Below are 27,072 nucleotides of genomic sequence, written 5' to 3'. Positions count from 1 at the left end.
ACATACATTTTGTAACGCCTCTTCCAGAGGTCATGCTGAATGTAGCAGCTGAATGCCATAATATTGATGTACTAATGTAAAAATTAATCTGTATGATCAGATCTTATGAAAGCATTTTTCTGGCTGATTAATTATACCAAATTTATTGTACCAAATAAATCATAATAATTTAATTTGATTAAACAGATTTGTTTAATGTTTGCAGTTACTTTTTGTCATCTTCTGCTGGTTTATATGTCTTAATATTACCCTCAGGCATTTAATTCTTTTGAAAGGTTATGTAAATTAATATCCAGCTTCTTAATAGCCATATCATACCTTCATATCTTCTAACCCCAGAAAGAATATTTACATATTCAGCCCACACAATGAAACACTCAAATAAAAAATAATAAAATTTAAAAATATTTATAAAACTTAAACTAGGTATAAAGAATTTTATTTTTTTTAAATTCTGCTCTTATTCATCAAAAAGGAAAAGCAAAAGACTAAGGTGTCTCCCTTGCATCACAGCAGAAACAGAAGGATCAGATGATATATTTCAAAATTATTTTCACTCTGTGATGAGGGTTGACAAAGAATGCTTTGAAAATTATGTTCCCAAGCACAATATGTGGCCCGTAAAAATTCTCAGACATTGCATATGATTACAGGAAATTCAAAAGTTAATTCTGAAACTGACAGGCTCTGCAAAGTCTGATGTTTTTTCCCACACACAGTTTGTTCACTGCCGCTGGACCACTCTTTCAGCAACCTCTTAGACTTCTTAGACTGGTAGAGTACTTTATGCAAACATTCAGAAAATCACTGAGGATAGAACCAAATGCTGAATGTGCAGGCACAAGACTAGAATGGAGCACATAACCTAAGGATGTGCCCATAGCGAGGACTTAGGGATCAGATGTTAACCAGTTGCTCCAAAGTTCTTTGAGATACTCCATTCTGCAAAACCCAGTAGTTGTGCCATTCTCACAGTGTCAGTGTTAAGCAGGTTTTAGATTACTGGAGTAGGAAGGTTTCTGTTTAAGGCAGAATGACAAGAAATGTTTGGTTTATTGAGGATTTTTTGCTGTTCTGTCTATGGTGAGGCGTAGGGGGCTCCTTGGAGCATGCTCAAACCTAGGTTTAACTAGTAGCTTTATTCTTATGGTTATTGTCTTCCAGGTTTTAGTACCCTACTTTCACTCTCATATTGATGGGAAAGATATTATAAGTTGTGGCACAAGGAAGATATTCTGTGGCCTTTTATTTTATGATAATATTTGAAAGAAAACGAATAGTTCTTAGTGATCCAATGAGTCCCTTCCAAGACAGTGTTGCTAATTTGCCCTGTGAGTTTGAGCTCTAGAAAGTACCATGAGATCTTTGCCTTTTTTTGTTTCTGTAATAATAAGAGGCATTGCTGGGAGATATGCAGCTTTCTTCCCTTTACTGTATTATTTTCTCTTCCTTACCACACATAGCTATTTGCATAGTCTCTTACGCATCCATTATACTGTTTCCCAGTAGATAAATTAAGATCTCAATTCCTGCAATGCTCTAAAGACAATCTGACTCAAATTGACAACTGAGTAGAACTTTGCATTTGTTAAAGAGACAGCTCTTAAAACATAAGAAATGCAACACTGATCACATAAGATTCATCATCTTCTTTCTACCTAGATAATGGTTAGTGAATAAAAATAGTCAGTGCTGTGATTCATAGACTGAAACATAGCCATTTTCAAAGGACAGCTAAACAGAAGTTAGACATTTCAGTTGTAAAAGGCTTCCTTTGTGCTCTTTAGTTTGGTCTTTGAAATGTAGCAGCATGAATAACATGTAAACTGGTGTATGAGGGAGCAGATAAATGTATAATCAAAACAGTTATGGAGCTGAGCTTACATTTGGATAAACACTTATTTATTGGAATTTTCCATGTTTGCTGTTAACTTCACAGAAGCTACAAGGATTACTTTAGCTCCATTGAATGTTGACGTCACCGTTGGAGAGAATGCTACCATGCAATGCATTGCATCCCATGATCCCACATTAGACCTAACATTTATATGGTCTCTAAATGGCTTTGTAATAGATTTTGAAAAAGAGCACGAACATTATGAAAGGAACGTTATGGTAAGATACTATATAGATCCTTATTTAATATCTGAAAGCCTGGTTTTCTTTGTTGTGAATAGCTGTCTTTTCTGGTTTACTTTTTCTGTTGTGTTGATTCAGGTCTAGAAAAATGCAGTAGGCTAAGAAGATAAAATAAAATTACAGTTTAGACACCTCACAGATGTGAGGTCAATACACACGTGTAGGTTGGTACCTGAAATCAGAAATCTAAATTGACGTATTTTGACACATCAGTTAAATCTCATTCTGATTAACAGTGAATATAGCTGGTAAGTATACCTGATCTTTAAAAGGGTGCAAATTATCTCAAAAGATGTCCATGTGTATTGACTTTTACTTACCCATGTTTTTCTCATGAAAATTTCTGGAATTTGGCACAAGACAGGGCCAGATGGTGGGTAGGAGTCAAACAGTCTGTAAACACTGAGCAAGAAGAGTTTGTGTGAAGGCTAAACAAGTTAATACAAAGACACTCATTTTGGCACCTAGAAAGAGGAATCATCAATCTTTCGTGTTTGCATGCATAGTTATCTTTTTACAGTCTTCAATATTACCTAATTTGAATATTACCTAATATTCAAAGACTTCAGAACAATTGCCCACTTGTGTGGGTATTTATTCCATTGTTCTGTTTAAATGATACAAAAATCCTCAAATTTATATACCTTCTTTTTTGTTCTCCCAAGAGGAACTGCAGATGTGGAGAGAACACGGTGCCTGTGGTATCTGGGAACATTAGGGTCCGTGTTCACTTTCGGCTCCATGTTCAAAATGATGTACCATACAACAGTGCCTCCTGCACAGTCTTTCCTAGACTGGCAATATTATTTGATTTTCCATGGAACAGGAGATTTGGTTTCTCTTTCAAAATTTGTTTATCTCCATGTGTGAAAATGTTTCAGGCATAACTATTTTTGTCTGAGAGCAAACTAGTCCCTTGAGGAGTAAGACTGAACAGATCTGAGGTCAAACATGGGCCTTGGCAAGTGTGTAAGGTTTAGTCCTATGTGAAGATTGACTTAATATTTAGGTTCTTGGCCATCCGTTTCATCTTCCATAAAGCCAGTGGCCCTGGATCTCCTGATCCCAAGTTCTGATTGACCCTACAATATTTCAGGCGCTTTATTGAAGTGCTTGATTTGAAAAACAAATTAGCCTAGGTTCACTAGGCCAGCTTGGTCTCTAGAGACCTTGCATAGTCTGCAGAGAGAGAGAGAGAAGTGGTTCACTTCATGTCACTGTTGAAGATTCTACTGTGCTGGAAGATTTTCTTTTTCTGTAGGTTATAGAGATGAATACTCCATAGGATACAGAAGTAGCTGAAGACTGACTAACTGTTAATTCACTTAGTTAAGTAGGTTAGATACAAACATAAATTAGTTTATATGTCAGTGTGTAGTTCCTTCTTTCTGAAGGATACATGGTTTGCACTTGACCAATACTGGCAGAAATTATTTTAGCAGGGACAGCTTCTTGATTTGCACTCCTAAGCCTTCTTTCTGGTCTTTCGAATGCAAAGCAAGTGAAGATAATCTCTGTTTCTCTTCTACAGAGGAGCAACTGTTTTCCTTGCCAGTGCAGAAGAGACAACAGGATTGCATATGAGGTGTGGAATTGAGATTTCTAGTTAGTTGGTGATTCAGTACTTAATAACATATGCAGAATTTTTAACACATTCAAATAATCCAATACAAAGTTTTATATAGGATGTAATGAAAAGGAATATTCACTTTCAATATTTCTGTTTCATTCTTTTATTATCGTATTCTTACATTAAGGGCTTTTTCCTTCCTGTGAAAGCAAAAGGATTTTCTTCTGCCTCCCGCTTCCTTCTCTTTGGCAGTTCTCAGCTCATGTCACTGGGTGGCAGATGTGCTCAGGCTTTCTGGGATGCCCGGGGGTGAGCTGCTGTACGTGAGGCAGCAGCAGCCCTGACTGCTGGTATTGAAGCAGTGGAGCCCCATGCCTCCACCCAATCCCACACAGACCTAAAAGTTATTCATCATGAATATTAAACTTACTGGGTCTGTGATGCTTGCTCTCTGTGCTATAATTTCCTGTTTATGAAGAATTCTTGTCTGTCTTCCTAATAATATAACTATTAATTTATGTGACAATGCGGACCAGCATGCTGAAACGTGATAGAGCCACAGTAGTTCGGTTCTCAAAATAATGTTAATATTGTTGTCACAGACACATAATGGAATGCTAATGAAATTCATGTAAATATGTGCATAAGTCTTTAAATGGAAGCTTTGGTATCTCTGTCATGTGCTGAAGGTAAAACTTATTTGCATTACATTACTACTAAAACTCATTTATCAAAAGAACGTTTATCAGCAGTGTTTTGATTTCCTGTGACATTGATATTTAAAACGAAAATTATATGTATGTATGGATCAGCTTTCAATGAGTCGAATCGAGTCTTCAAATTATTACTATTAAATTGATTGCTTTTGACTTGATGTATGATTGTTCCTCATTATTTAATCGAGGAACTAAACATTAACACTGCCTTTCAAGTCCTATAAATATACAGCACTTCAAGTAATCTGGGAAACACTAATGTTTGGGCATTTCTTATTTATGGATCTACCTTTTATCATGTACATTTAAAATCTGAAAAGTTTATTTTTAATATATACTTTAAAAAATATGCACTATACAAAAAATGTATTTTAAGTTTATTACAAAAAAATCTTTTTAATATGTGAAGGTGTGTTACTTTTTTGTACTTTTTTTTGTATGGATAATCAGGAAGAGTAGCTCTAGAATTTAACTAGTTCAAGTCAGAAACTTGTATATACAGTTAAAAAGTGTCCCCTTTAATAGTCTTAGTCATGTACAGGCATTTTAAAATACTTTCCATACTACCGTAATTCCTGTGTTTACTACATTGTTTATTAGTTGTCTTAAACAATACTAGTGAGCTTGAAACCCTGCTATTTTTTCTCACCATTTCATCTTTGATAAGTTACATTAAACTGCCGTACAAGTGTTCAGGAATGTGGCCTTCTTGTAAATAACTTTTATAAGAATTAAAAGAAAGAAGAAGCAGTGATGAAAAAATACAGTAAGGCCAAACAATGAGTTTTCTCACAGAAACAGCTGACTTTCTGCTTGCTCCCATTTTCTCATAGTAGCAGTGAGATTATCAAAAGAACATAAGGAAAAACTGTGTTTGGGTACTTGAGACCCATTCACACCTAGCAAACTGGAGGCCTATACCACCCTATCATATAGCATCAGGATAATTTAAAGTACCTTCCTGAAGTGGTTTGTAAATTCTGTTCTTGGCATCCTGTGTGTTTTCTACATCCAAGAGTAGGTACTACCCTTATTTTTACGTCAAATAGTGTCAATGCTTCACACTGTCTTGTGATCATAATTTATCAGCCAAGCTTCACTTAAGATGTTTAGTTCCTCTCTCATCTCTAAAACAAAATAAAGCTAGTCAAAAGCAGAATTCAGAAGTGGTAGGTGCCAAATTTGAATTACCAAGACTATTTATAAGAGAAGCTTGCAACTTGTTACTTTATTTAATTATTTATGATAAACTGTATGTATTTTTTCAGGATAAACTATATCTATTTTTTAAATTGTAAGGATTTTGGAATTGTTTTAAATTTATTTTTGTATGTCAAAGATTCTTGGTTTCAGTTGTTTCGTACTTGAGTTTTGTTATGAAACTTACGTGTTGGATTAAAAAAAATGCTGAGAAGTAGAAAGCAATCATTCTGTTCCTATCATAAAAGAAGAATCAAAGATGCATGTCCCCAAAAGCTCTGCTGAACTTTTCAGTGATAGGATTAAGATGATTAATGGTTTGAAGCATCTGGTATATGAGGAGAGTCCAAGAGAGCTGGGATTATTAAACTTCCAGAAGAGAAAGCTCAGGAGAATCTTGTCAATGTGTATAAATATCTGGTGAGATGGAACTAAGGAAGGTGGAGCCAAACTCTTCCCATTAGCACCCAGTATGTGGACAAGAGGTCATGGGCAGCAACTGAAAAACCGAACGATTGCAGTTACGCATAAGGAAAACTTTTTCATTGTGAAGACATTGGAACAGACTGCCTAGAGAAGCTATGGAGTCACCTTCCATCAAGTTATTGAAAATATTATGACTGAAGAAGTCCCTGAGCAACCTGTTCCAGGCAACCGTGCTTGAGCCGGGAGGTTGGACGAGACACTTCCAGAGACCCCTTCTGGCTTCAACTATTGCCTGACTCTGATAGTTTAATATAGTTGTGTAAAAAAGTATAGTTAAATTAACTGTATCAAAGATGGCCTTGAGTGCTGGAAGCAGAAGGCAGCAGTATTTTGCCCATCCAATACATTTGTATGCTAGTGCGCCGTTGTTTGTCTAATGAGATATCAAACCCTTTTACCACAGGCAGAACCTCCAGTGTTTGAAATAAGGAGTTAAGGTATTGGATGGACTAAAGCTGTACCAGCAAGAATGAGGTCATTTTAGAAAATACATCATGAAACTTTGTGGTTTCTTCTTTCTAATTTTCATCAAAATAGGAATTTTAGCAGTCTGAGGATTGGCAAATCATTTCATTTTAACATTTAGGAACTATTTAACTTACCAGCAACTTTAATGATGGAATTTTTTACAGAATCAGTAGGGAGTCTGTCCTCTGGTGTTCACAGTCCAAGAAAGGTGTCTTTACTGATGGTGGGCATCGCATAGCACTGCAATCAGCTAAAAAGCTTTCACAGAACGAGAAGCATTGCTTAAGATGGTGCTGACATACCTCAGTGTCATGACTGCTACTGAGCAGGAATTAAGGTCTCCTGAATCCGCCATGTGCTTCCCAGTGTTCATAGGTTCAGGGACATGGCACAAAGCCAACCAAGTTATGTTCAGCACAGAACTGGCAGAGCTCAGGCTCTATTCAGCTTTGAAGTCACTTCTGAATCTAAGCTGTCTAACTTGTTTTGGTGTCCCTGCAACAATCATGCAGTAAGCCTTCAGTAGCTGGACCTCACTGTATTCTCAAAAGCTTTTTTTCTTGCGCAAATATTATTCATCTTACTTTATTCCTCTCTAAAGTACTCTCTAAAGCTTTGCAATCTTCTGAGAGCACATTTGTTTTCTTCTGGAGATGTGTGGCCATACAGTTACTTTACATTAAAGTAAATCACACATAGAAGGGCCCGTTTCTTTGCTTTGACTGTAAAAGAAGGTTAGTTCAGATACCAAAATCTATGCTACAGATGTCTGAAATAGGTGAGATGAATTCTAACTTGGAGACAGCATTTACCAAAAGGGAAAGTTCTCCAAAACAGATGTTTTGTAAACCACAGAGAATAAGTTGGACTATAAATATCCCATTAGAGGAACATAGTTTAATACCTACTTGGTTTTTGTAAATTATTATAATTCACAGTTCCTTGGCTGGACATGGTAGACAAAGGTGTTTTACAGCATGCTCCTGCTTCAACATATGTATTTGGTCTGGCTGAGGTGGAGTTAATTTTCCCTGTGGCAGCCCTCATGCTGCTGTGCTTTGTATTGGTAGCTAGAAGTGTGTTGGTGATAGATCAGTGTTTTGGCGAGAGCTGAGCAGTGCTCACACAGCGTCGAGGCTCTCTCCAGCAGACCTCACCAGCACGCTGAGAGAGAACATGTTACCTTAGGAGGTAACATAGGCAGGACAGCTGACCCGAACTGACCAAAGGGATATTCCATACCGTATGAGGTCTGCTCAGCAATAAAAGCTAAGAGAAAGGAGAGGCATTCATTATGACGATGTTTATCTTCTGGAGTGACTGCTACACATACTGAAGCCCTACTTCCTGGGTAGTGGCTGGACATTGCCTGCTGATGGGAAGTAGGCAATAAAACTTTTGATTACCTTTACTTCCATGCACAACCTTTGCTTTTGTAAACTGCCATTATCTTGATGCATAAGATCTTTTCTATCTTATTTTCTGTCCCCGTCCCTGTCCTGCTGAAGAGGGGAATGACAGAGCAGCTTGATGAGCACATGGCATCAGGCCAAGGTTACCTCACCATAGCATATTACTGAATAGACACTTATTTTTATTGTCTAAACCACTCCTTGCACATTCCAATTCCACAGTTTTCTGTGGCAGAAGAGATACAAAGATTTTAATGTTCATTTTTCTCCACTACTCCCCTAGTAATCCTCCTTGCAGAGTGTGGAGTCTGGCTCCAGCTCTATGGCGGGAAATCAATTGGAAGTTCAGGAGGAAAATTGAAGGATTAGAGAAAAATGTTTAGACAGGAAATCTCAGTTACCCACTGTCAAGGGAGAAGACATCATATGGATTGGAGCAAAACCTGGCATACAGAGCCATAGTGAGCTTATTCGATATAGTCTGTTGAGGGGGCAGATGGTTGTTCAGGAAGCATGGCCACCAAAATCAGCTGAGTTACTGCTTTTCCTGGAAAAGAGTTCCAGGACTTTCCAAAGGCACTATCTAAAAAAAATTGCTTTCAGCCCCTTGATGCATCAGGGAGACACTTCAGGCATGAGTAAGTTTGAAGTCACATATTTTGGCTAGGTTTGGGGTAAAATTTAGAGCCAAGAGCCTAATAGTAACATAGTGAGCATGGAATGAGATAGATGGAGTCAGTGGTTAAGGGCAAGGATGGGAAGGGAAGCAGAAGAGAGTGAAGCCAACAAGGAGTTAGCTCCGACAGAAACCTTTGAGAAAACCTGTTATTAACCCACAGTACTATTTCCAGCACAAAGAAATGTAGTCTGTTTAGAGGATCAAGATATGCCAAGTTCTGTGCTGGAATTAAAAATATACACCGTGAAATCAATTGACTGTAACCTTATGTGCTTGTGGATTTCACAAACTACCAGAATTCATGTACCACCCCTAACAGGAGGGGCTGAGAAAGGCGGGTGCGAGTGCTACTCATATAAATGTAGTTTGCAGTGTGTTGTGAATTTTTCTCATCAGCCGTAAAGTTGTGAACCATAAACAGGAGAGAACAAGTACCCAGGATTTTTCTGCTGTTGGAAATAAAATAACACAACATATTACCACAGGGATGCTGGTACAAAGCACAATGTCCTCAGGCATTCTCAATGGTATGCTGAATGGGGAAGAATAATATATTTGTTGGAAAAATTTCCTAGGCCACATTTCAGGGGTAGAATTAGCACTGTACTTCCTTTACATATAAATATAGTTCACTGAAGGAAGAAATTATTCAGTGGGAATGACTCTGTCATCATTATCCTGCTGGCTTTTTTATTTACCTGTCACTTTTGTGCCAGCTTTGGCTTATAAAGCCAAGTGAGGTAAGCTATCCTGTGAATTGAATAGAATTGAGACAATAGAGCTGCACTTTTGTTATCTCAGTGACTTCTCTGATCTTAATATCAGGAAAACAGCTGTAAATGCATTTACATTAACATTGATCAACAGCTGTTGGGTTATCTGTCCTGATCTGTCTGCAATATAGCAGATCCTCTAGTGGCAGGAACAAAACAATTCAGGTGAACTCATTTAAAGTTAATAATTTTGGTACATGTACTTGAAAACAAATTGTTTTAAGTTATTGCTAGCTTTGGAAAAGCTGATCTCATCGTCAAATATCCCATCTCTTCCACATTACTTCTTATTAATAGTCATAGCATCTTACTTCAAAAATGTATTAAACACCTTTGAAGATCAGATGTCCAATTTTTGAACCTGAATTTTAGAAAACCCCTCCATCTCTGCTTACCAGATTATTAAATTTCTGGTACATTAGTTTTTAATATAACAAAGGGCTTGTTAGCTTCATGCTAGCATTAGTTCTCTTATTGTCTCCGAGGTCCCAACAGAAGGGACACTGCTTTCAGTCAAAACACTAGGTTTCTGAAAATGATTTTTAATCACAAAGGAAAATGTTTTCATGGCTTTCAGTAATCCAGTGCACTGACAAAGGTGACAGTCAGAACAGTGAATCTCAGAAATAGGTAACACAATGCTATTTTTGACATCACTATTAAAGCATAAATATAAGGCTCATATGATGGAAGTCTTTGCTTGAAACTTGGTAAATAACTGGGTGGTGAACCACAGATAACCTTGGAACATCCTTGAGTACTGCTATCACTATTTCCAGTCTGTGATTTAGTTTTCTCTGAGTTAAGGAGGGTGTTTTTAAACTTAGCCAAGCTGAGGTTTTTGCATGAAAACATACAGTGCATTCATATCTAATTTGTGGACAGAATTTGCTGATGCCCACGCTCTTTATTTGCTTTGCTAGCTCTTCTTTTACCACCAAGAACTTAGGCTCTTTCTGAGTATGGAAAACTTCATCACCAGTTGCATAAAAGCTTAGTCCAGGAGAGCTTCTGAACCAACAGGATCAATACCATATCTATGGGTTGTTGATTTTTAAATTGTGTTACCTTCTCCCACCTGTTTTTCATTATTTAGGTTTTAAGACCAACTTCCCATAAGGGAATTAATGTTAGAGCAAGTATGTGGGCACATCATTAGTAAAGATAATAAAGTATTTTAATTAAAGTGCTCACATAGGAATTAATGAGTACTAAGACTATTATGAATTTGTAAACATTTGTCATTTAAGTAACAATATGATTATGAGAATTTTAAGTTTATGCAATTTATCTAAACCTTATTGCTTTGCCCAGCCTCTAGTTATATTTATTTGCAGATAAAAATACAAGCAATGTTCAAAAATTCGCAAGCAGTGTGATTTTATGCCAGCAGAATTTAAAGCTGGCATCCAAAATCCTCACTGGAGTTTGGAAAAGAAAAGGACAGTTTTATCTGACTATTTTAATCTCCCATAAGTACAGACACTAAATTGGCATCCTAGTTTCAGAACATTTGGAAAAGATTTAACCTTACTTTTTTCCTCCCTCCTTTTCAGCTGGGAAACAAACTGGATGACACAGTTTTATTGCATTTCTTCAGAATGTCTAAATGCAGAGACAGTAAGATATTTGAGATTGTGTTGAAAGACTTCCATGATGATGACACTAGTTCTTAGACCTAAGTATTCAGCAGTTTCTTTTTTTACATACAGTTTCTCACCTGAATTCCTTTTGTTCCTGCATGTTAATGTTTCAGGATTGCAGCGAATTATCTCTGTGTTTGTGGTTTTTTAAAAAATTGCATTTCTGAACAATCTGCAAAGAGTTCAGAAGTCTGAATGTTGCCTCTTTCAGTGTAGTGTGGTATTGACCCATTTGTTAATATTTTGAACATTTTAACTTCTGTGCAAGAAATCAGATGTATTTTGGAGAGAACAATTGAGAGTTTTTTTCTGAAATACCTTTAAAACTAACACATGCATAACCCCATGATTTAACCTCGTAATCTTTTTCTGGAATAAACTGCAGGGTAGATAAACAAAATATTTCAAGTGTGCTATTTTTAACCCTTTGTATAAATATCTTTCTTAAGATAAAATGTAGTTTTCATTAAGAATAGATACGGTGTATATATTGGTCTCTCTTCCACTCCTTGTTTTACAGGTGCACATCTAGTTTCTCAGTGGGTTCACAGACGTATTATAAGACAAAAATATTTTATTCTGTTTGTGTCTGTACAACCACAGCTAGCCACAGTTAGTGAACCTTATAGCCATCTGAAAATATATCTGGCATTGGTGAAAAGCACTGAGGAAGGATCAGGGTCTGTGATGCTGCCGGCATGCACCAAAGGAAGGGGCCGTCCTGGACTGTGCAGCCTCAGAGCCAGCTCAGAGCCCCAGCAGCCCAGCCTACCAGCATGGGGGTTATGGTTCCTGCCATCATCCTGTCCATCACCAACACCTCTGCACAGAGCAGCGCTATTTTTTTCTCTAAGGAGCACTGACGTGTTGAACAATATTGTTTTTTCACAGTCACTGCATTTTAATATCTGTTTGGTGCGTCCTTATTTAGGTGTGATTGTAGCCTCTCTGCAATAAAAACATTCATAATGCATTAGACTTGTAAAAGAAGAACTCAACGGTGTCCTACTCTGTTAGTAGGACTCTATGACATGTTATCATACAAACATGCACAAAAATGTAGTGGTGCAGAAAAATCTGACTGCTGTTCATGAAAAAAAACTCTTGGCTGAATTTAATGTTCAGATATGGGCTTCAGAAGGTGGAAGGGAGATGTTTGCTTGTTAAAAGAACATTTAATAAGACCTGTGTTTTTTTCATGTCTGGTAAAGAGCAGCAGCTCCTCCGGAAACACAGGAGGCTTTCAACACCTGTCAAATGAATCATATGTATCTTTGAGGGTGGTCTGTGCTTGAAGCAAGCACTTGTGTTGTGGAAATTGCAACTGTTGTATTGTATCAGTTGGGAGGAATGTGTATACAAATATCACATAGGTGTACAGGAATGTTTACCAACACCACTAAGTGCTATTTTTGTAACAGATTAAATCCAATGGTGAGCTGCTCATTAAAAATGTTCAGCTGCGGCATGCTGGGAGGTACACGTGCACCGCTCAGACAATTGTGGACAACTCCTCGGCTTCAGCTGACCTTGTGGTAAGAGGTAAGGTCCTCCAGGTAAAACAGAAATGTTGCTGGTTTCTACCTAGATAAGCAGAGTGTTTCTGGTTGATTAGGGTATTTTTTTTTCTCATCAAGAAATGACAGAAAATAAAATGAGAAGTTCAAGAGCATGTGAAGTCCTAAAGTCTACACAGTGTGCTGATTCTATTCCAGATATCTAGAAGTCTAACTAAGCACATGTTTTCCTGAAAAGCAATAAAGATTTTTTTATTATGGGTATTTTTGTTGTGTTGAAGTAGGTTTTAGATAGTTTAGTTTGGTGTTCTTTATTAAAAATATATTTTAGATATCACTTCAATGTATCCACTGTATAACAGCTCTAAGAGGAGACTTCTGTTTTCTCTTAAAGCTTTGCAGTTTAAATTATTGTGTATAACACTAGACCTACATTAAAAGGATTCCTAGTTTTCAAATTACAGAAAGCAGGGCATTTATAGTTAAGGTTGTCATTCATTGTTAACAGATTCATGTCTGCTAAGGGTTACAACAGTCTCAAAATGCTGTGCTTGGCCATATGGTACATCCTATAAGATGTGTTATGATGCATGGTTTCAGTAATGTAAGTTAATTCATGTCCTTTGGGCATTTTAGTCTGTTTTGTGCCTGCAGGTATAATATGTTCTGAAGTGTTAACACTCTGTCATGCTGACAATTCAAAGCAGACTTAACTTATACTTGGAGCTGCATTACTGTCATGTTTTGCCCCACATTCTAGTTGTACTATGGAGCTGTATAGAAGATGAAGTGTAGCTTGTGTCTTCATTCTGAATTTCTGTCATCTGAGGATGTTGTGGACTTGAATTTTTCTGTATAAATACACATTTTTTGCTAGGTTTTAACAGCCAATGAAATGTCATCGGTTTGGGATGAAATAAATGTCAAAGCAAATATGATAAGTCGTGAAAGTGCAGAATAAATCCACAAAGATAAAAGTCTATTCGTGTGCCTTAGTAATATAGAAGCAATTCCTTTAAAAATTAAGAGAGGCATGAGGTGCCTTACCAAGCTTTTGATTCTCCTTCCAACCCAGTAATTACAATTAGAATCATTGCTCTGAGGTTATGTTGTGGAAGAAATTGGTATTCATTTTATGCTCAAGGTTCAGGTTTTAATAAGATGAACACAGTTCTGCTTAGTGCTGAGGAATTCTCAGTACCATTTTTGTCATTGTAAGACTCAGCATCTTGCAGTGGCAATGTTAAAAATCTGATGAAATATGACAAACATGGTGTTATAGATTCACTGCATTGTTACGAAGAGGCAACAGCCAAGTATGAAAACACAGAGCTTGGTTCCAGAGTGTCTCATCAATGAAGCAGTAAAGGATAACCACTGTTCATGCAGGCAGATGGAGATACCTTTACTGTCCACAAAACAGTTTAACATTTCCTATGGAATGTCCTGTGTGATCTCAGATCATTCATATTGCTGGTGTTTTGAAGAGAACTGCTAATGGAATTAGTACACCGAAGACTGTCAGGCCCCAGAGGGCACCAACAAGCCTTGATGGTCCTCAGCAGCCTCACCCAGGACACCCAATTGTCCAGAGGCCCAGCAGTGCTGTTAAGCTCAGCCCTGGACCTTCAGCCCTGATTTGAGCTGTTGCAGACATCCCTGCTTCCAGTTCTGTCTCTGGCCAGGCCTCCTGGATGGGCTTCGGGCCGATGCTGTAGGCAGCTTGGCTCCTGCATGGACTGCTTGGATATGCAGTAGTTTGTCACCTGGATGCACCTGATTAATTGCTTGCAGTACCTTAGACTACCGTATCGTCACCTATAGCCTTGCCCGCTGTATTCAGAACCTGTGGGACTGTGCCCCATTGTTGGAGTAACTGCCAACCCTGGGGTTACTCATGGGTCCTGGCTCAGCTTTCCCGAGGGAGCAGCTGACCCTTGTTTTTCCCTGACATATGCCGTTTTGAGAATCCTGGTAGCAAGGTGGGAAGCTATAAGAGATATCTCCTAAAGAGAGAAGGAGAGAAAGATCCTGGGACTGATGAACCTTTCCATGCTTTCCAGGTTGGGGGCTTCTGAAATGAACAGCCTTGCAGGAGAAGGGACATGTCAGGCTTTATCTATCTGAGTCCTTAGAGCTGAGCTAGCAGGTTACCGGGGGGAGAGTTGGCTAACAACCCTAATCTTAGAAATCAGCTCTTAGCACAAACTTCTGCTTTGTGCATCCTCTGTGAGGAGTAAGAGGATATTTCCACATGCAGTGCTGTATTTAGTCCTTACTTTGAAAAGGAGGTCTGAGAACAGCTAATTAATAGTTTAGTTTTTATTGCAAAGATTTGAATAGTAATATAAGTTAGTTATGAGCAATCTGGTAGTAAAGGGACATACATTTTCCCAAGGATACTAAATGGGAGCTATTCTTGGATCTTAAAAGAAGAAACAATCAGGAACTTGACCGCTGAAGTCATAGGCTGCAGCCCAACAGATCGTGTGGAATGGTCATGCTTATTTCTTTTTAAGCAATGGCATATAGATTCTTTGAGGAATCAGTCTAAATTTGAATACTTCTGAAGTCAGGAGTGGAATTGCTTTCTCATTAGAAGGATAAAGTCATTGAAACTAAGAAACATCAGTATTTGGTAGCTTATTTCTTTGATTCAATTAATTTCATTTGATTTCTTTTACTCAGATTTATGGAGAAAGTAAAGAGCTCAAGAGCTGAAGATACATTTACACACTGTGTGTTCAGATCTGATGTAGAAATCTCATTCTATTCTTTTTGTTGAGTTGGTTTTGGTTTTGGGTTTTTTTCTGGTTTCTCTGTAAACACCGCAGAGAAACATATCCTGTAATTTCTTGTTTGTTTTTTTTTTAAATATGCTCTCAGACTTGTTCAATCAGGTTGTTGGATAATTACCTGAATCATGTTGGCAGATTATTATCTTTGAATGTGGAATCAGAAAATACTTCTCAATAGTTCTGATGCATTGTCTCTGTTTTCACACAACAGTTAGTATGTATCAGATCACTGTGTATCATATAAAACAGAAGCATAATAACAAAACCAGAACAGTCAAAATTAAAAGAACAATCTGGAAATATCTGTGGGCCAAGTTTGTAAGTAGGTACTAAGGTTTGGGTTACTGCTGGAAGCTGAGGGTCTTTAGCGCAACACTGGGCATTGTGGGGTCTTACAGGTGAAGATTCCTATACTCACATATGTATGTGCCTGCAACATGCTCTTTTTGGCTTTCTAGTCTATGAAAAAATCCCCTGTGCCCATTGATCTTCACATTTTAGTCTCTCTTCTGGGAACAAAGGCACAGCACAAAACCAATAAAAACATTACCTCGCAAAGTGGAGGTGTGGGAGTAGTAGTACCTAGGTGAAAATTTTCAAAATTAAAGAAATGCATTTAGAAAAACACAAGCGTTTACAGCAGCAGTTTTTTTCTGATATTATTGTTCAGAATTTTTTCACTTAAGAAAATCTCAATATTACTGCTTAGCCAGGAGTCATGGGAGTTTCATTTCATAGTAATTGGATGCAAGAGCATTTATCCTCTGAATCACTCTGTAGAGTGATTAGAGTGTAGAGTGTAGAGCATTAAACTGCATATATAGACATTCAGTCTGGTTTTAAGTAGAAAGTGAGACTTTAAAGCCTTGTGTCTGATAAATACAAGTAGGAAAGTTAGTGAACTTTCATTTTCAGAATATTTGATTTGTAAATGGAACTACCAATTTCTTTTCTCAGGTCCTCCAGGCCCTCCAGGAGGTATAAGAGTAGAAGAAATTAGAGACACTGCTGTAGCACTTACTTGGAGTCGTGGAACAGACAATCATAGCCCTATTTCTAAATACACTATCCAGTCAAAAACCTTTCTATCTGAAGAGTGGAAAGATGCCAAAACAGGTAAGAGTAATGCCAAAAGTAATAAAGTCAGTAGGTTTTAGAGTGTCTGAATTTTAGAAATCAGGACATAGTCACAATAAAAGGAAACCAAGGTTGCTGTTAATGTCTGACACTGGGTTTAGGAGCAGGTACTGTCTTGTCTGTGTGTTCTCGGCACTTGGAGGACCTGAACTGAGTATGAAGAAATACAGAAAATAATAGGCCAGCATTTTTAGCTGGTTTTTCTTTCTTTCCTTTTTGCTTGGAACATTCCACATCAACTACTAGAATTGTAAAACTTAATTTACAGGTTAATTTGGATGGCAAACAGGTGTCTTTATTTCTGTATATGTTATGCAGAAAGTTAGTTAAAATTGTCTGCTCTTTCCTGGGAGTGGACTATTTCAGTGTTCCAGTTGAGTTAAAACTGGCAACCCTAGAGAAAACATAGCTAAGATTATCCTTCTAACCACTGGATGTCATCATTGTGCCACATAATTGCAGTTGAGGAGGCACATACTTGAACACAAGGCATGTTAATATATATTTCTTTGCAAGATTTAACATAAAGGCATAAATTATGAGAAAATAGTCTTAAACTACTAGTATCTTTGAATACTTTATGAAGCATAGCATTGTCTCAAGCTATACAGAACTGTCATATCAATGTGGTTCATTATGCTATCATAGTTAATTATAACAAGTTTTTTTCTGTGGAATTAGGGCATCATTTCTAAATACTGAGAATATTAACAGTTTCAGCTATTGTCTTTCATTTAAATTATCCTTTGAAACTACCGAGACAGATGCGTAAGGAATAGACTTTGACATATTGACCTGAAAATCTGTAACATTTTTAGAGTAAAAGATTAAAAATTGTAGGCAGACTGCCTGAAATTGTATTTCTCTCCCAGAGTATGTAATGCATTTAGTTCTATTGTATATAATTACTTCCAACAGCCAGCACTAGAACATGATTTATGTTGAAGTAGCTTGAAAAATAAAACTAGAAAATTCCCCAGTCCCTTCCTTTCTGTTATATCTTATGTAATAGTTTTTGTAGAATAGCTTTCTTTGAACTTTAAAAAAAAATCAAATTAGGAATTAGACCTGTTCAAATAACTGATGATTGGGAAGAAATGAGGTTATAGGAAGATATAGGAGGAATTTCTATGCAGAAGGTGGCAGCTCTGATACTGCTTTCTTTTGTGCTGCTTATTGCTGGAACTAGAAATGTCTGTAGTAGATACAAGTGTGGATTCGGATCTTTGCTCTGTCTGGTTCTGAGCAGAGACTTGAATGCATCTCTTTGACTTCTGGGAAGATGCACAATTTGACGTGTTACAGGCATGATGAGATGCACTTCTCTGCATCTCCAAAGTTCTTCAAAGATTAATGAGACAGTCCTTGAAACCTGCAGTCAAACTTTGAGTCTTATCCTGTAGCACGTTGGATGGGATTCATGTCTTAAGTGGGGTAGGGAGGAACATGATGAACAGTCTAAACTGATATCTGAAGTTTATAGGCTATCATTTAATGCTGCTGAATTTCAATGTCTGGAACAAAAAAGTATACTTCAGCATTGCACTTTGGAAATATTATTGTTATTATTGCTACTACCTTTATTCCCAACCCAAATTATTCATCTCAGGTTGCATAATATCAAGTGTGTTTTATGAAAGAAGTGTATCCTACTTCACAGGATGGAAATATGTATGAATGGATTATGTAATAAATTGTTTACCTTTATGTTGCTTTTTCCATTTAAAGGAATCAGATTATCATCGTGTTGAGTATTCATAATTATTCTGGGAATTTTTGGCACAGTGAGATTAAATAAAGAGATTGAAAGTAGCCCAGAAAAAGGAATGCCCAATTTATATCACAGCTTGGATGCCGTAAGAGGTTTGCAATGGCTCTGTTGACTGGATAGAAAAATAATTTGAGTAAGGATGGATGAAGGTGGTAGGCAGATGGAAAGAAAATGGAAAGGGTTTTTCTTTGTCCTCCAGGGCCTCACTTTGGAATGAAAAATGTAATGATCATTAGGTAGAGGAAATTTGTGTCATCAACCAGTGCTTACACTGTCATGCCTGTTTTCGTTTTTTTTTTTTTTTTTACAGCCATTGCTTTCGTATTTTAATTCTAAATCAGCTGCCTTTTTAGTGCAGAATAACTGATATCTCATCTCTCTCTTATACCAAGACACTAATTTGACAAACAACTCTTGGGCCACACAATAAATGAAAATCCTCTATCTTTCTATAGCTGCAGACAGCTGTAGAAGCATCCGCTATTGTCTGTGACAGAGAGTCATGAGTTACATATTTTATTTATGATAAGGAATTATGACTTTATGACAGCAATAAGTCTTTTCACAGGAATTACAAGAACACTTACCCGTGTTGGATCAGAGCTAAATAACCACTTGTAACATGCTGACTAATAAAGTACACCAAAATATGACCACATTTTATAAACCACTCTTAATCAATTGACCGAACGCTACATTTGCACATTTCTAGCCCTTGTCTATATCATGATTTTTTTATTTTACTGTTTTTGCATTCCATGTTTCTGATTGCATTTGTCTGTAGGTAAAGTGAAATTCTGCAACTACAATGTACTTAGTAAGGATACATCATAACTACGTGTACTTCTTATGCTAGTTCACACCCATGTAAAACATACAAGTCTATAAGAGTTTGTCTGAGATACTGTCATAGTTTTCAAATTCCCAATCAATGCTGTGAGTACTCCTTGTAAAATGTGGTATTTCTAATGTAGAAATAATGTAGTTCCCTTCAGTTGGCCACGTGTGACTGCAGAAGCATGGTAGTCTTGCTGAAATCAACCACATTGTTGGCTGACCTTATTGTAAAAATGCTGGTTTTAAAAACATTTTCTCATTTTTTTTTTTAGAACCATCAGATATCGAAGGAAATATGGAATCTGCTAGAGTGATTGATTTAATTCCATGGATGGAATATGAGTTCCGGATAATAGCAACAAACACTTTGGGGACGGGAGAACCTAGTATGCCATCACAGAGAATTAGAACTGAAGGCGCTCGTACGTAAAGAGAAAATGTGAAATTTTTTAATGTGCTTCTTATTTTTCATATTTTTATTAATAAATTTTGTAGTTTTTCTTTGGAAAAAAACCCACTTCATGAAATGCAAGTCTAGAGAATATATTTTCAGCCACCCTCTACTACAGATTTGAGCAAGCAAATGCCAGGCTACCAAGATGTCAGAGCATCAAAGCGGACAGGAAAGGAACATTGTGAAACAGACAGAAAATTTGCCACTGTTGCTGAACAGAATCATAGTGTATCTTTCAGAGATTCCCACTGTACCTATCAGTCAGGTTGCGTATGTATGAATGCATGCACATGCTTGGGACCAGGGTACAGGACTTAGAAAAACTGTGTATGTGTTTAACAAGGAAAATGTCCATTTGCGGTTTGGTTTGCATTCTAACTAAAGAAAACATGACAGAATGTGTGCTATACTGCATAATGCTATTTTGCTGTGATTGAAGGTTTGGTCTTGTGTCTTCTTATTCCATGTCAAAGATGTGAAATTATCCAACACAACATATGCCATTATCAGTCAAATTGCTCAGCATTAAAATCTCCAAGCATATTTAAGCATATCCTCTAGGCTCAGGCACAGCCTTTTTAAAATGAGTTCTCCAAAACAAGGACTTAGATGTTATTATTGAAGATAATACATTCTTGATTGACTGTACAAAGTAGATGACAGAAGTGCTCTAGAAGGTAATGTGTCACTGAAAAAGACTATATCCAAAAAAGCCTGCATACCAATGTATCTTCCTTAACACTTATTAACTCCCATGTGCAACATAGATACCTTTGCAATTGTTGTCCCATAGCATGAGATATGAAACAAAAAATACAAAAAAAAAAGTGCAAAAATCAACTTTTGCTGCTACACCTGCTAGGTCATTGCTTTGATTGGATAGCATTTTCAAAAGAAAATGTGTTTGCATTGCAAGTTTCAAAACATTTACTACAGATGACATTGGTCCTTTAAAAATAATGTTGCTTAGAGAGAAAGGAAATACATATTGGTTAAATTAATCTGGACAGGGAAGGAAAAGCCACAGAACTTTAATACTAAAGCAAAAGGAAATTTCTGCCATAGAATTAACTATTAACATCTTAAGTTTTATGACTCAACAGCTCTATTTGAAGGCCCACGAATCTAAATAAGAAATCCACACATGCTTCTTGTAGTGCCTGGTACAACAGACATTTTTGAAATGTCAGAAAAGAGGCAGAAAGGGAGGGGAAATAATGCTCATGGGTGGAATAGTGGTAGTGTCCTGCAGTTTGCCACATTCCTGATATTCATTGTAGCCTCCCAGAAAAAAATGGCATATCCTCCAGTTTTGTAGCAGGATGCAATGCTTTTGCAAGACTTAGTCTCCTTAGTCTGTTGTCTAATTCCCCATGTGCAGCACTGTTGTCATCTCCAGCAGACTGTGAGACAGTTTTAGTAAAACAATGTAAAATGTTCATGTAGTCTTCCTAGGCATCAGTCAGCACTTCTTGACATGCCAAAAGCGAGTATAAAGCAGTAACAGTCTGCAGATGAACTTCTGTGCCCAAGGGAATTTTCTACCAGGAGCTGGAGTTTGTTACAAGCAACAACAACTGAATTTGGGTTGTACTGTCAGCTTCCAGGGTACTACAGAACCAGTACTGTTTGTGCATTTTCATGTGAATCTGAAGAAGGTAAATATTTTATTGCACAAACAATAACCGATATCCACACATTGCAGTTCTTTTTAATATTAGTTCTGAGTTAGAGCAACGAGCAGTTCTGCATCTCTGTTGTTCTGTATGGATAACAGTTTATTGTCTGTTAAATGTTATCAGTGTCTTTCACTTTTGTAGTCTCTCTTCCTGTAGATAACTGTAATTTGAGTAACTTTTATTAGCATCCTAAGAATGTGTGCTGTGATTTTTTTTTTCTCTAATGAGATCTGCTTCATCAATAACGCATTTCACAGTGATTTCTTGAAATTCGATGGATCAAAGCCTGCTTTTAAATAGTTTAGCTTTTGGATGCATTAGAGTAATTGTCTAAATATAACTGTCTGAATTAATAACCTAGTCTTAATGGAGAGAGAAGCCTGGGTTTAATGATTGAGAGAATCAGGAAGATTCTCTTGAAAAGAGTAATTTGGAAGACATTAGACAGTGTTTTATCTCTTCTCTGGCAGCCTGTTTATCTTCTTTGAGTACGTAAGCTTCCTAGCAAACCTCTACTTCTAACTTAGCACTGAAGTTATATGCTTATAATAGATAGTGTGACTCCTGTGTATTTCAGTAATGACAAAGTTGAGGAATAACTTCAAGCTGCCTCTAGAATTGTCATGATATGGGTGCTAAGTCTTGTTCTCCACTAATTTGCTTTCTGGAAGGCCAGAAACAAATTATGCAAACCCAATTTCAATTTCAAATTTATTGTTATATATTTTTGTCATTTCTGAAAGCTTTAATGCTTCTGTGCTTTGTGTTTCTTCTCAGCTGATCCCCAGAGAAGGCCTCGGCATACATTTTAGCATGAGAGCACTTGGGAACTATCCCCTTACTATGTTGTGACTTTCACTGATTAGTGGAGAAAATGCCTGGTAGTATAAGAACTTTTAGCACAGAGAACAAGTTCATGTAGATAGGACACGTAGCTAATACATGGCCACCAGGAGCATATTTACTGCACTATAGGAAAGTAGGCCGTATTTTTTTTTTTAAATAAATTTCTGTGGTACCAGTAGACTCATCACAGTTATTGCCGTCTTACAAAAAGGAGAATATGGGAACGATTTCTAATGGAATCCTTGAGAGTTTCTTGCTCTACCATTCAGCTGTGCACTAGTAATAGATAAACCAATTTTATTTGATTGCACAGAGTGTCGGCGTAAAATGCAATTAGTAAATTACTACACGCTGTGTCAGCTTCTGAACATCTACCCCCTCTGAACATGCCAATCAAGAAGACACATGCCACTTATCTAGAGAAGGATTAGAATGCCAGTGCTTCAAACGTATGTCCATGGGTTTAACCTCACACATTGCAAGTAAACCCATTGAAGTAAATGGAACGGATCATAGTCTGTTAAGGTAAATGAATGTGCAAGTCCTGGGTGCTGAGCCTTTGGCATGCCAACATCTGAGGAAACAAAAGAAAAATACAGTGCTTATCTTAAGACCTATGAGGAGTGCTCCTTTTCTGAATATTAAATTCAATATTTGTAGAGCATATGGTTAAAAAGAGGAATGATTGCTAGCTATGGTTAGAACTGGCATGCTTCCTGCAGCAGTAGCTATGCATTAGTCTTGGCAAGACCACAAGCTCTCACAGTTATTACAGACTATCATTATTTTAATTGTGTGTGCCACGTGTGCTCATTGGCCCTGCTGGTAAAAAAGAAAAGTAAATAGTGATACTTTTACTGACTGCATACTTTTTGGTCATTTTTCTTGTCTCTCTTATTTTTCTAGCTCCTAATGTGGCTCCTTCTGATGTTGGAGGAGGGGGTGGAAGCAATCGAGAGCTGACAATAACATGGATGGTAGGTATTGCACTGAGACTATTTGAAACCTGCTCTTCCTTGATCTGGACTTGATCCTCCTGAAACCCATGAATGGTTTATCACTGGCTCCTATGAGAGCAGGGTTTGTACACAGTATATTGGTTTTCAGACATTTCCCATAAAAATATGCAAAAAGGAATGAGGAAGACAATATTTTAGATTTTTGTGTATTGGACATTGGACATCTAAATGACAAAAATTGCTGTTGGAATTATGATATCTTTATGTTATCTCTGGCAAAGCAAGATGATTAAAATTTACACTCGAAAAAATTGCCAAGTTTATCTTAGTGTTGCCTTTCTTCACCTTCATAAGGCTATGAGGTGCTTAGGGCACATTATACCACTTATGTCTTTTGGGGAATAGTTGGTTTCAGATGTAGCAGCTTCTTTACCTCTATGGAGACTTCTTTTTCTTGTGGGAAGTAATATAAAGATGTCATAATTCCAACAGCAATTTTATCATCGTTGTATAGGGACCCTCATAATGGGTGTACAAATTTTAATCCAGCATATTTCCTTCATTTTGTGCTTAAGGTTGGTCATATCTCTTTGGAAAAGTTCTCAAGTGTGATGCAGAAACAGTCAGCCATATGTTTCAGCTGACACATTTGGGTTTCCCTGGTTTTGTTTTTGGTTTGTGTTTTGGACTAATTCCATTAAAAATGTTTATTCAGTCTTCCTGAGTACTTTAGCAATGGATTTACCTAAAGAAAAAAATTCTAAGTTTCTGAAAAAGGAATATTCACACTCTGTTAAAACATAGTGAAGAGATTATATTTTAAGAGATTATCACTATCAATAGTTTAGTAAGTAGCTGTATCCTAATTAGTTTGAATTAATTATTTTAAATAATAAATAAATATAATTTTATTTTCGAAGAGCAAAAGTCAAACTAGAACACACGCAATAGACAGTTGCACAAGACCTAGATTATTTTATTATTTCTCCAAAATTGCTGTCTTATTAAAACTTTAACAAATTGCAGAGCTACTCGTTGCATTGCATGTAAAGACCCATACCTGTAGCATTTTCAATACAGTGAAAACTTGGCTGTGATCAAACTAAAAAAAGAAAATTATAACCAGAAGAACAGTGACTAACGCAAGATATGAAGTACAAGATCATTTCAGTCCTATACACCCAAGTTGATTTATATTCCAATTATTTCTCTTACCTAATGCCATGCTTTTTACAGCTGTTCAGTAATGAGTAGCTCATTTAGTCAGACAAATTAAGTATGGCTTCAAATATTTACTTCCCAAGAATCTTCCGTATTATGTCTAGCAAGTGTTTTTGAATAAAGGCATTAGATTTACGGAGCCTGTCTGGCAGACAACAATATATCTATCTGTAAGGGTAAGATAAAGTTGTGTAATGATTCCCCCAATGTGCTGACATTTGCATACACTACTCAAAATAGTGCTTAATTAAGAGGAGAAGAACAAAATGTATGGCAGGTTCACATGTTGCTGCCAATCCCTCTTCAGCTTTTGTTGTGATTCATAAGGCAAGGTTGAATGAGACAGCCAGAGATGAAATCAAAACTCTTCTAAGTTTTGTTTTGGAAGAAGAGCTGAGGAAGAGAACTAGGAGTGGCATACCCATTCTTCCTCATTTTTCCCCATTTGTCTTTCCCTCTTCCATTTTGTTTCAGCTACTCATACCTACTTATTAAGTTAGTCTAAAGCTGAGTGAAGTCAGAAGTTCCAGCCTTTGGTCTGATTCTGTATATTACTCTTGGAAGCTTAGTCATGAAAAAATGAAGTTCCTTCAATGTTCACATGTCCTTATCAGACATTTTAAAATTTTGATTTCCTATGTCTGTGTTTGCTGTAATTGTTTACATATTGCATTATGAATACTAGTATTCTAATCCGTGTGTTATGTTTCTGAAGTAAAAACTTAAATGTTTCTGTAATTTAAAAAAATTCATTGGATTTTCACCAGAATTTTCTTTCTCAGAGACTTTTTGGAGCTTCATTTTAGCTTCAAAACAAATGAAAATTTGTGAGCTACGGGTTTTTTTTGGCTTGTTCCACCATGAACATCTAAGTTTCATAAATCCTTGTTCAGAATATCTTTACACATTTTGGCTGAAAAGCTACAATACTGGGCAAACACCTATCTCTATTGCACTGCTCCAGGAACTAAAGATAAGCCATTTCATCTCTGTGAGTTTTACAGTATGGGAAGGTGTCATGCAAAAAGTTTATTTTGAAAGGATGTTTCAGGTCAGCTTTCAGATGCACTGATGAATGTTATCGTTTTTGCCTGATGGGCGCTCTTTTAATGGTTGTTGTAAAGCCTCCATGGACTGAGGAGGGGTTACTGAACGTAAAGCTTTGGTAAATGAAGCAAAATTAAATGTAGCAGATGGTCTTCCATAATCTCCCATTTCCCAGTATTCCTAGTTATAGGAAATCAGCTATAGTTTTAAGAAATATTTTGCATGGGTACTTTCATTCCTCGTGGTGAAAGTGAGAGTCATTTTACTTAAACTTTTACCAGTTAGAAGCTAGGCAGATAGTCTAAACTAGCAACTCCATCATCAGTGAGAAGCGATAGGATGAATCATTCTTTGAATGCGTCCATCTCTCTCCACTATCTGTGCCAGTTGCCTATGTGACCAACTTTAGGTAAATTAATATAATTTAGGCCAGACATATAAATCTTCTCTTCTGTCTCTGAGTTTCACAAGAATACCTATCTCCACACATGCCCATGGACCCATATACTTGCATAGTAGCTGTGTTGCATATCCACTATCACTTCTTAAGAAAGCTTGTTTTGCTGGCTACAGCTGACAACAGTTTTAGTGCACAGTCATTCTTGGTTTCTTTCTGTAGGAGATAACGTGATGCGTCTTGCACTGAGTTTGGATGAAGAACAAGATTTTAAAATGTTTTAATAGCAAATATGCTACTGTGACATCTGCCTAATGAAGACTGTGTATTTTCAAAGGGAGTGGCAGCAAACTGTAGAAGCAAGTGGAGGAGAAAATGAAACTTAGATTCAGTGTTTTTAAAATGTGCACATCGATGTTTTCTGTATTATTTATTTTTCATTAGAGATCCATTTGTTTAGTGGTCTACAAAAATTAATGTTTTATCTTTTACCTCTTTAGCCTTTGTCAAGAGAATACCACTATGGCAATAACTTTGGTTATATAGTGGCTTTCAAGCCATTTGGTGAGAAAGAATGGAGAAGAGTTACAGTTACTAATCCTGAAATTGGCCGATATGTCCACAAGGATGAGTCAATGCCACCTTCAACCCAGTATCAAGTAAAAGTGAAAGCTTTTAACAACAAAGGGGATGGACCATTCAGTCTCACTGCTGTCATTTATTCAGCACAAGATGGTGAGTAAAGGTTCCAGATAAGTTTTACAGCACTACCAACATCAGTAGAGGGAACTTGGTCCTTGACACCGATTTATATAGTAACATACACCCATAGCAAGCAGGATGTGTAGTGGTCACTCAAAACACGGTTGTTCTCAATCATAGAATCATGGAATCATAGAATCACAGAATTATCATAGAATCATCAGATCATAGGATAGTTTGGGTTGGAAAGGACCTTTAAACGTCATCTAGTCCAGTGCTGCTGCAGTAAGGATGGACATCTTCAACTAGATCGGATTGCTCAGAGCTACCTCCAACCTGAACCTGACCTTGAACGTTTCCAGGAATGGGATATCTACTACCTCTCTGGGCAACCTGTTTCACAACCCTCATCACAAAAAAAATTCTTCCTTATATCTAGTCTAAATCTACCCTCTAATAGTTTAAAACCAGTACAGCTTATCCTATCACAACAGGCCCTATTAAAAAGTTTGTTACTATGTTTCTTTTAAGTACTAGAAGGCCACAATGGGTCTCCTCAGAGCCTTCTCTTCTCCACGTTGAACAACCTCAACTCTTTCTTCATTGGAGAGGTGTTCTATC

At 37.0% G+C, this 27,072-nt stretch overlaps 1 protein-coding gene across 1 annotated transcript in view; it reads left to right on the top strand.

Annotated features, from left to right (window-relative positions):
• CNTN1 (contactin 1) overlaps positions 1-27,072 on the top strand; it is a 249,933-nt gene that overhangs the window by 189,600 nt on the left and 33,261 nt on the right. The window contains exons 15-20 of the mRNA XM_054085331.1: positions 1,940-2,115; positions 12,508-12,628; positions 16,359-16,517; positions 19,419-19,568; positions 23,032-23,102; positions 26,250-26,484. Of these exons, the coding sequence (XP_053941306.1) occupies positions 1,940-2,115; positions 12,508-12,628; positions 16,359-16,517; positions 19,419-19,568; positions 23,032-23,102; positions 26,250-26,484 (912 nt within the window). The remainder of the gene's footprint in view (positions 1-1,939; positions 2,116-12,507; positions 12,629-16,358; positions 16,518-19,418; positions 19,569-23,031; positions 23,103-26,249; positions 26,485-27,072) is intronic.

The sequence above is a fragment of the Cuculus canorus genome, chromosome 1 (genome assembly GCF_017976375.1).
Source record: "Cuculus canorus isolate bCucCan1 chromosome 1, bCucCan1.pri, whole genome shotgun sequence".
NCBI lineage: Eukaryota > Metazoa > Chordata > Aves > Cuculiformes > Cuculidae > Cuculus > Cuculus canorus.
Note: the sequence above shows the minus strand (reverse complement) of the source record. Positions and strands in the feature narration are given on the sequence as shown.